Here is a 10,080-nt window from a genome sequence, read left to right as displayed (position 1 = left end):
CCTTTACTTCAAAAGAAAAAAAAAAAGTCACCTTGCATTAACTTCTCAAATAGTGAGAGAATAATGATCTACTATTAAAAAATATCTTCATCTATGATCAAATTATCTCTACCCTATAAATATCCAACACATCAACAAATATTTATTGAGTTTTAACTACCATCAGAACTAGCTAAAAATTCTTGCTGGCTTAAGCATTCATCCAGGCCCAACAGCACTTTCTCTATAGGGATAGCAACATATATCCTATTTGCATGTATTCGATCCAACCTGATCAATTCATATCTTATATATGTATATGTAATGTTATATAAAATTATTTTTAAGTGAGTGTTGAATCAAGAGCTTCTACCTTAGTGTAAAAGACTTCTAACCACTAAATTAAGGTTATTATTTGATAATTTAATATTTTTGTTTATATAAAAGTCAATTTAATGTATAGAGAATATGCAAATGGAATGCTCATGGAACTATAATGATTTTATTTGTATTTGTGTTATTAATTTAAATAAAGATTTTTATGTAAAATTGAATATTTGATGATTATATTATTTGTATGCTCGTTAGGTATATATTTTTGGTAAACTCACCGTTAGAATTAAGTACTTCTGCGAGTAGAGTTAGGATTTAGTCCGACTTATCCTACCTATTATCATCCCTACATTTTTATTTCAGGTCAAAACAAAAACATATAAATATTTGATTGTCTATAAAATATCTTTTAATGATTTAATTTGATATTGCATATTATTTTAATGTTAATGAATAATGGATAAAATATGAAAATTTTTATTGAAGAGATCTAATTTGACTAATTTTACTTTTAAATTTATAAACATGTCCAAAGTAGTATTATTAACAATAGATTAATAAAAATAAACAATACATGTTATATTCCAAATACACTTGTATTTTATAAAACTTGTTAAGATAGTGAAATAGTCAAGTAAAATAGGTTTCTAACTTAACATGATACTAACAGTTACTTTTCTCCCTTTATCTAATAAACGGGTCACTAAAATCCCCGACCCGATACATATAATGCAGAATGGAAAATTCCCCGTTGACCCGATAAGAGTTGTTGCAGACAAAAAATTCAAATGGATAAACCCTTCCCACTGATCCAAAACCCAAATGGCTTCCTCACTCCACCACCACCTCCTCCTCCCCCTTCCACCCTCCCACCACCTTCCATCCCTCCACCATTCTCCAAACTCCGCAAAATGGAAATCTCCAACCCATTCCAAACTCTCGACCTCCGCCACCGCTACTGACAACACAAACGGCGCCGTAGTTGAAACCCCAAAACGACGCGGCAGGAAGACGAAGAAATCCGGAACTGAACCAACAACAACCAAGCCCGAAAACGGCACCATGGAACCCCAAAACGCAGAACCTGATTCAGATTCGGAATACGAATACGACGACGGAATCGATTTCCCTTACGAGGACCCGCCATTGGTGTGCTGTTTCGGCGCGCTGCAGAAGGAGTTCCTCCCGACGGTTCGCGTGCACGAGTTCCAGATGCATCCTGACATATACTCCGAGTGGAAGATGCTCCAGTGGGACCCGCCGGAGTTCTCACGGGCCCCCGGTGGCCCCCCGTCGAACGTGGCGGTGGCTCACGTGAGGCTGGGAGGGCGGGCCGCGGTGATGGGGAAGGTCGGGAAAGACTCGCTTGGAGAGGAGATGGTGCTGATGATGAACAAGGAGAAGGTGCAGACGAGAGGGGTGAAGTTCGATGATGGTGTTAGGACTGCGTGTTCTTACATGAAGGTGAAGTTTGAGGAGGGGAAGATGAAGATGGTAATGGCTAAGGATTGTGCTGAGGATTCTTTGCGTGGTGATGAGTTGAATCTTGCTGTTTTGAAAGAGGTACCCGAAGCAAACTTAGATTTTTTTTGTTTATTATTTTTTAATTTTTTTTTTTTTTGGTTAACGATTTTGGTTTATGAAATTAATTTTTGTTGTGATGTTAGTTCATTGATTGAGAAATGGATAGAGTAATGTGTGTGGAGGGTAAAATGTGAGTTTCATTTTATTTTAGAAGTGTTTAGTATAATCTGCCAAACTGGAATTTTGCAAACTGAAAATCAAACATGCCTTAGTTTTGATGCAGTGGAGTTTGTTGGGGGCAGATTGCTTCATCAATTAAGGTGCAATGTGGTTGCATGGCAATCCTTTGGTTTTGATATGAGCTAAGTAACGATTGTTGAGGGGAAAAGGGAAAAGAGTGAATATAAGCAATAAATTACAGCGTGCATTGTTATTTAGGTTTTCTACATTACATGGTTTGGGTGCATCGCTTTTCTTGACTCCGAGTAACAAGGAGCTTGTTCACGTGGCTGCCCATGTAATGCAAATTTTGGTCCTGGAAACTTTCACGTTATCAAATTCCCAAGTTAATTTGTAGTTGAATTTAGATCCCCCCAAAATTGAGTTTTTGAGTTGAGTTTAGTCATATGAGTTAAGGTTAAACCCTCCAATTTTAGTAACCTTTAGGTTTAGCGATAGTAAGAATTGTTATTGTTTGGTAAGAAGCTTGTACATATATATTCATCGTGTGAACTGAAATAGTCGTCTTTTTTTTGGTGTGGACTACTGCAGGCTAGGATCTTCCATTTCAATTCAGAAGTTCTTACATGCCCCTCAATGGCATCAACTCTTTTCAAAGCAATTAAGTGGTCTAAAAAGTTTGGCAGCCTTGTATTTTTCGATTTGAACCTGCCATTACCTCTTTGGAGATCACGCGATGAGACGAGAGAAATAATAAAAAGAGCATGGAACGAAGCTGACATCATTGAAATTTCAAGAACGGAGCTAGAATTCCTTCTAGATGAAGAATATTACGAGAGGAAGAGAAACTATCAGCCCCAATACTATTCGGAGAGTTATGAACAAACCAAGAATCGACGGGATTATTACCATTACACCGCTGAGGAAATCTCACCTTTGTGGCATGATCACCTTAAGTTCCTGTTTGTTACTGATGGTACTATTAGGGTTCACTATTATACCCCATCTTTTGATGGGATGGTGATTGGAACCGAAGATGTGCTCATAACCCCATTTACTTGTGATAGAACTGGCTCCGGCGATGCCGTTGTTGCTGCTATTTTAAGAAAACTAACCACCTGCCCAGAAATGTTTGAAAATCAAGATGTTTTGGAGAGACAACTACGCTTTGCTATTGCAGCGGGAATCATAGCGCAATGGACTATTGGCGCTGTTAGAGGTTTCCCTACTGAAAGTGCCACCCAGAATCTCAAAGAACAAGTTTATGTGCCTTCATTGTGGTGATAAAAATGGTTAGTGTAATTTTGTTTATCAAAAGAGAAAAAAAGGATGAAAAAGGTTTGTGCAACTCCCACTAGAGCTTAGTCCAGTCCTATTGTTTGATAGTGTTATTGTTTGATTATTTATCAAAAGTTCCCAAGAATTTTTCATCTCAAATGGGAGGAGTCATCAGAACATATAGTGTGAGATTGCACAATCTAAAAATCTGTTGACGATTGTCTTGGCTCCAACTAATGTCATCCAATACCACTTCTCAATGAGCAGATGGTGGCGCCAATTTGAAAATTGTCTTCTCTGTTTTTGGAGCAGCTTAGTTACAACATTTTTTTAAGTCTAAGACCCCTCTAAAAATGAAAAGGGGGAAAACATTAAGGATGCACTTGGTCTGTGTTTTTGGATTGGGTATGTGTATCGTCCTCCAAGCTTTGGTCCTCAAGATCCAAGAAGTATCCCTCTTGAAATGGAGATCAACCAACCGTTGGAACCTTTGTTTTTCCCTTTTTAGAGAATCAATGGCTGCTTATGCCTACAGGCTACACCACCGTTGTGCCCTCCTCTCCCTTTCCGCTGCCGTGACCAAAACAACATTAAAGAATAAAAAATGAAACGCCGAATCTAACATCTTATCCGTTGTCATACTAATAGCCAAAGATAAAACTCATATAATCTTTGTGCGTAACTAACATTTAAGACTTTGAGTTTACGAATCTCTCATCTTATAAATTTTTCGCTTATTCTTTCTGATGTAGAACTTTCTTCACATATGTTACTCGACAATGTTGTTTTATTGAATTCGTGCACACAGAAAGACTAGATAAAATTAAGAGTAATTTTTGTCAGACAAAATTATAGAATATCCGCCTAGAGGAGGTTCAAGTATGTGCAAATTAAATGAAACCACTAAAGCCTCACTAAGGAGAGTGGATTGGATGGATGCAAATCAAATAATTATAAGAGAACTACAAGAGAACTGCACAAATGATTTTAAATATAAACTAGCCTATTGAGAAAGAGATACAAAACGGACTCAAACAGGAAGCTTAAAACGGAAACTAACACCCTACCTTAATATATATACAAAATGGGGGGTTAGAAACAAACTCTTCTTTCTAACCTTCCCCCCTTACACTCAGTAATCCTTTTGGGAAAACTGCTTTTGGATTAAAACTTTACAAAGACAATTTGACACAGGTTTTGCAAGCAAATATGCCATTTGATCAGTTGAGGGAATGTTTTTGCCATTTGATCAGTTGAGGGAATGTAAGACAGGAAACATCCATTTTAGCATTCTCAAGAATTGCAAACCTCTTCAATGTTCTCAGGCATTAACCACTTGTTGCTTTTCTGCTCTGCAATCTTGCTTTCATAGTAAAGGTTCTTCCATTTACTTATAGTAAGTATTCAACTATAAGCAACCTTGCCGCGTCATCCTTCCTTTCCACCTTGGGTTGAGAAACATTATCTTCATATTGTGTTGAGCTCCCAATTCAGTTTAGTTTTCAAGAGAACAATTGCTCATATTTTTCTTTTTGGGAAAATCTCGGGAGCCATCAATTTTTTAAAAAGTTGGCCAGCATTTAACCATAAAAAGGAAATTGAATGATTTCACACCATTGGATTTAATCTCACACCATTAAAAACATTATCGATAGCCAATTGATGGTTACAAAACACAAAAGTTGCTGGCCCCTTAGTACTCCTCTTTTTTTTTTTTCTTGAAAAAAGAGGTCCAAAAATTCAATAATAATACTGTAATAAAAATTTAGCTTGAAGTATCAGTTAGATTTCCAGATCAAAGGTTCAAGTAATTCGCAGGACAATTAGAAAAGATACAAGGCACAACTGATTCAAGTACCTACATGTTCACTGCCAAAGAGGGTGCAGGTTGTGCATCTAAAGGCTGTGCGTTCTCACATGTAGCAAAAGCAACAACTTGAAAGCAGTTGTGTCTTTGCTCCTATGGAATTCGGAAAAGCTCTCTATGAGGAGGTATTCCATGTATGTAAAGAAAGATACAGGACATTAACGTCAAGCAAGAGTAGACCATACCTCTTCTTTCCTCGACTTCGGGGCAAATGGAGAGTTCAGACTTAGATCCAGCTTGTGGTTGGACTTAGATCAAATCCAAGAGCATTCTAACAACACAATGTTAAAAATAAACTTGATGGTTAGAATTCAAGAATGAACAGAAATCACAATTTGTATAAATTATCTATATTTAATTTTAATTTAAACCATTTGTTTATTAGGATGTATTAAATTTAGATATCAAAGAAAGGTATAAATACATATGTAATAATCATTTCAAAATAACAACACACAAATATATTCAATACATACATTCCTCTTCATTTTATATTCTTCGTGAGTGTGTGCCTTATTCTTTTATTTTCCAACAAAATGGTATCAGAGCCACTTATAAAATGTCTTTGTCAAAAGGAACTACTTTATCTTTTCAATACCCACAATTATCTAAGCTCAACTATGACAATTAGGCAGCCTGAATGAAAGCAATTCTCGGTGCTCAAGGAGTGTGGGAGATGGTTGAGAAAGGGTATGTAGAACCAGAGAATGTGGACAAGCTAACAGAAGCTCAGAAGGAAGAATTAGAAAATAAAAGAAAGAAAGATCAATGTGCACTTACTATTATTCATCAAGGCTTGGATGATGATATGTTTGAGAAGATTGCTGATATAACCAATGCAAAGAAAGCTTGGGATACTCTTCAAAATTCCGTCATAGGAGTTGAAAAGGTGAAGAAGGTTCGTCTTCAAACTCTAAGGGCTGAGTTTAAGTCTCTAATGATGAAGGAGACTGAATCCATTTCGGATTATTTCACCAAAGTTTTGACAGTAGTGCACCAAATGAAAAGGCTTGGAGAAAAATTAGAAGATGTTCGTGTCGTTGAGAAAATCCTTCGTTCTCTCAACTCAAAATTTTATCATGTGGTGGTAGCTATTGAGGAGTCCAAAGATTTGGATACGATGTCCATTGATCAGTTGAATGGTTCCTTACGAGCCCATGAAGAAAGAATGGATAAAGGCAAGCAAGAACGTGTGGAGCATGTCTTGCAGGCAAAACTTTCGTAGAATGGTAGAGGAGAAACCAACGAAAGTGGAAGACAAGGACGAGGTCGAGGCCGTGGACGAGGACGAGGACGTGGTTACGGAAGAGGAAGAGATGAGAAAAATTATTCTCAAGAGAAAAGAAATCAAAATTTTGTTCGAAGTCGTGGAAGAGGAAGAACAGTTGACAAAAGACACATTGAATGCTATTCATGTGGAAAGAATGGACATTATTCTTGGGAATGTCTGACATCCAAAGAAGAAGAAAATAAACTTGTTGTGCATAGTGAAGATGTTGAAAAACCAACATTATTTCTTACGCTCAAGGAAGATCAAAATTCTGAAGATAGTACGTGGTATCTTGACAATGGAGCTCGCAACCATATGACAGGTGATAAGAGTAAATTTGTAGCACTCGACACCAACGTAAAAGGACACGTGCGTTTTGGTGATGAATCAAAAGTAGAGATCAATGGCAAAGGGACGATTCTATTCGAGCTGAAGAATGGAAGTCATAAGATTCTTTCTAATGTTTATTACATCCCAAAGATGAAGAATAATATCTTGAGTATTGGACAACTTATGGAGAATGATTGCAAGATAGTCATGGAAGATCGCTATCTTTGGTTTAGAGATAAAAATGGAAATCTTATTGCTAAGGTTTCTATGACAAGAAATTGTATGTTCTTGTTAAACATGAGAAGCGGTGGAGCTATATGTTTAAAGTCATGTATTGAAGATCCACTATGGATTTGGCATATGAGATATGGACATTTAAATTTTGGTGGGCTCAAAGAATTAGGAACAAAGAAGATGGTAAAAAGAATTCCAACAATTGATCATCCTCATCAGTTATGTGAAGCTTGCTTACTTGGAAAACATTCAAGAAAGAGTTTTCCAAAGCAGTCCAAATCAAGAGCTACCAAGCCACTTCAGCTTATCCACGCAGATGTTTGTGGACCTATCAAGACTTTGTCACTTGGTAAGAGCGCTTATTTTTTGCTTTTCATTGATGATTATTCAAGAAAAATATGTGTTTATTTCTTGAAGCAAAAGAGTGAAGCATTTGAAGCATTCAAGAAGTTTAAAGCCCTCGTTGAAAAAGAAGGTGGCTATGAGATAAAAGCTCTCAGAACTGACAGAGGTGGATAATTCACTTCAAATGAATTCAAGATGTTTTGTGAAAATCATTGTATTCAACATCCCCTAACTGTTCCTAGATCGCCTCAACAAAATGGAGTTGCTGAAAGAAAGAATAGGACAATTCTAAATATGGCAAGAACGATGTTAAAAAGTAAATCATTACCAAAAGAGTTTTGGGGAGAAGCAGTTGCATGTGCGGTTTTATCTCTCAAACCGCTCACCTACCAAGAGTTTGAGAGATATAACACCTCAAGAAGCATTGAGTGGTTTGAAGCCTAATGTATCACATTTAAGGGTATTTGGATCTATTGCATATGTCCAAACTCCTGAGCAAGAAAGATCGAAGCTTGATGATAGGAGCCAAAAGCTTGTATTTATTGGTTATGAGGAGAATACTAAAGGCTACAAATTCTTCAATCCCATCAATAATAAAGTAATAATAAGCAGAGATGTTGAGTTTGAAAAAAATGCAAAGTAGGACTGGAGTACACAAAATGAAGTCACTTATGATTTTCTGCCTTACTTTGAGGAAAAAGAAGCCCCGATGCAAGAAGTGCAAGGCGAAATCGATCCTTCAACACCAGCATTAACCCCACTAGCATCATCATCGTCATCTCCATCCTCTAGTTCAAGCGAAGACCCTCACAGATATCGAAGCCTCCCTGATCTCTATAAGCAAACAGAAATACTAGAGGATGAAAATTTATTGTGTTTACTCTCCAATGATGAGCCTTTAAGTTTTAAAGAAGCTATCAAAGATGAGAAATAGATACAAGCTATGGAGGAAGAAATTCAAGCAATTGAGAAGAACAACACTTGGAAACTTGCATCACTTCCAAGTGGTCATCAGGCTATCGGAGTCAAATGGGTTTATAGAGTTAAGAAAAACTCTAAAGGTGATGTAGAAAGGTATAACGCAAGACTCGTTGCAAAAGGGTATAAACAAAAGCAAGGAATAGATTATGATGAGGTGTTTGCTCTAGTTGCTCGCTTGGAGACGATAAGGCTATTGTTGCCACTTGCAGCACAGAACAATTGGAAAATCCACCAAATGGATGTGAAAGTCAATCTTCTGGAAGAAGTTTATATTGAACAACCTTTGGGTTTTGTTGTTAAGGGTTGTGAAGATAAGGTGTTAAGGCTTAAAAAGGCCTTATATGGACTAAAGCAAGCTCCAAGAGCTTGGAATGATCGTCTTGATACGTATTTTTAAGATAATAGTTTCACTAGGTGTATTCATGAATATGCACTCTATGTGAAAGAGGAAAAAGAAAATTTGTTATTTGTTTGTGTCTATGTGGATGATCTTATATTCACAGGAAATAATCAAATAATGTTTGAAGAATTTAAGAAAGTAATGGCTCAAGAATTTGAGATGAGTGATATGGGACTAATGTCTTATTATCTGGGAATTGAAGTGAAACAAATGGAGGATGGAATTTTCATCTCACAAGAGGCTTATACAAGAGAGCTATTGAAGAAACTCAACATGCTAGACTGCAATCCTACCAATACACCTATGGAGTGTGGAGTCAAACTTTCCAAAGAGGAAGAAGGAGTAAGAAAAGTTGATCAAACATTATTTAGAAGTCTCGTTGGGAGTCTAAGGTATTTGACCTGTACCAGACCTGACATTTTATTTTCAGTTGGGTTAGTTAGTCGTTACATGGAAAATCCAACAGAAACCCACATGAAAGCAGCCAAGAGAATTCTTCGCTATCTTAGAGGCACTCTTGAGTATGGCATGTTTTATTCAACTTCAGATGAATTCAAATTAATGGGCTATTGTGATAGTGATTATGCTGGGGATATTGACGACAGAAAGAGTACTACTGGCTTTGTTTTCTTTTTAGGAAATAATGCAATTTCTTGGTGTTCAAAGAAACAACCTATAATCACTCTTTCAACTTGTGAAGCTGAATATGTTGCTGTCACTGCATGTGCATGTCATGCAATTTGGCTGAAGATATTATTGAAGGAACTTCATTTTGAGCAAGCTGAATCCACCAAGATCATGATGGACAATAAGTCAGCGAGTGCCCTAGCAAAGAATCCAGTGTTTCACGACAGAAGCAAGCACATAGAAACAAAGTATCATTTCATTCGACAATGTATTGAGAACATGTATGTGGAGGTTGAGTATGTGAAATCACTTGATCAAGTTGTTGACATTTTCACAAAACTTCTGAAATATGATGCTTTTCAAAAGTTAAGGATTATAATTGGAGTCAGAAAATTATCAAGTTTAAGGGATGATGTTAAAAATAAACTTAATAGTTAGAATTCAAGAATGAACAGAAATCACAGTTTGTATAACTTATCTATATTTAATTTTAATTTAAACCATTTGTTTGTTAGGATGTATTAAATTTAGATATCAAAGAAAGGTATAAATACATATGTAATAATCATTTTAAAATAACAACACACAAATACATTCAATACATACATTCCTCTTCATTTTATATTCTTCGTGAGTGTGTGTCTTATTCTTTTATTTTCCAACACACAAAACAATTTGATTATTCTATGTTGAGCAATGTATTAATAATTTTGTCAAAGTGAGAATAATTTT

The 10,080-nt window shown here is 36.3% G+C and overlaps 3 protein-coding genes and 1 long non-coding RNA gene across 7 annotated transcripts; 3 read left to right on the top strand and 1 right to left on the bottom strand.

Annotated features, from left to right (window-relative positions):
• The first annotated feature begins 1,036 nt into the window (after positions 1-1,036).
• Positions 1,037-3,582, top strand: LOC112757956 (fructokinase-like 1, chloroplastic). The gene is made up of 2 exons (XM_025806498.2): positions 1,037-1,875; positions 2,608-3,582. The coding sequence occupies exons 1-2, from the start codon at positions 1,135-1,137 to the stop codon at positions 3,298-3,300; spliced, it is 1,434 nt and encodes a 477-aa protein (XP_025662283.1). The 5' UTR covers positions 1,037-1,134; the 3' UTR covers positions 3,301-3,582.
• Positions 3,583-4,184: 602 nt separating this feature from the next.
• On the bottom strand, positions 4,185-5,624 carry LOC112759163 (uncharacterized). 4 transcript variants are annotated; one of them, XR_011873905.1, is made up of 3 exons: positions 5,347-5,624; positions 5,153-5,254; positions 4,185-4,759 (listed from the first exon to the last, which is right to left on the bottom strand). It is a non-coding gene; the product is annotated as an uncharacterized lncRNA (long non-coding RNA). The 4 variants fall into 4 exon arrangements; XR_011873904.1 differs by having other exon boundaries at positions 5,157-5,254; XR_011873906.1 differs by having other exon boundaries at positions 4,185-4,739; positions 5,157-5,254; positions 5,347-5,491.
• A 177-nt stretch (positions 5,625-5,801) lies between these two features.
• On the top strand, positions 5,802-6,386 carry LOC112756691 (uncharacterized). The gene has a single exon (XM_025805317.1). The coding sequence runs from the start codon at positions 5,802-5,804 to the stop codon at positions 6,384-6,386; it is 585 nt and encodes a 194-aa protein (XP_025661102.1).
• A 2,476-nt stretch (positions 6,387-8,862) lies between these two features.
• Positions 8,863-9,786, top strand: LOC140179990 (uncharacterized mitochondrial protein AtMg00810-like). The gene has a single exon (XM_072220365.1). The coding sequence runs from the start codon at positions 8,863-8,865 to the stop codon at positions 9,784-9,786; it is 924 nt and encodes a 307-aa protein (XP_072076466.1).
• The last annotated feature ends 294 nt before the right edge of the window (positions 9,787-10,080 follow it).

This window comes from Arachis hypogaea, chromosome 16 (assembly GCF_003086295.3).
Source record: "Arachis hypogaea cultivar Tifrunner chromosome 16, arahy.Tifrunner.gnm2.J5K5, whole genome shotgun sequence".
NCBI classification, from domain to species: Eukaryota; Viridiplantae; Streptophyta; class Magnoliopsida; order Fabales; family Fabaceae; genus Arachis; species Arachis hypogaea.
This window is presented reverse-complemented; position numbering and strand designations above follow the sequence as displayed.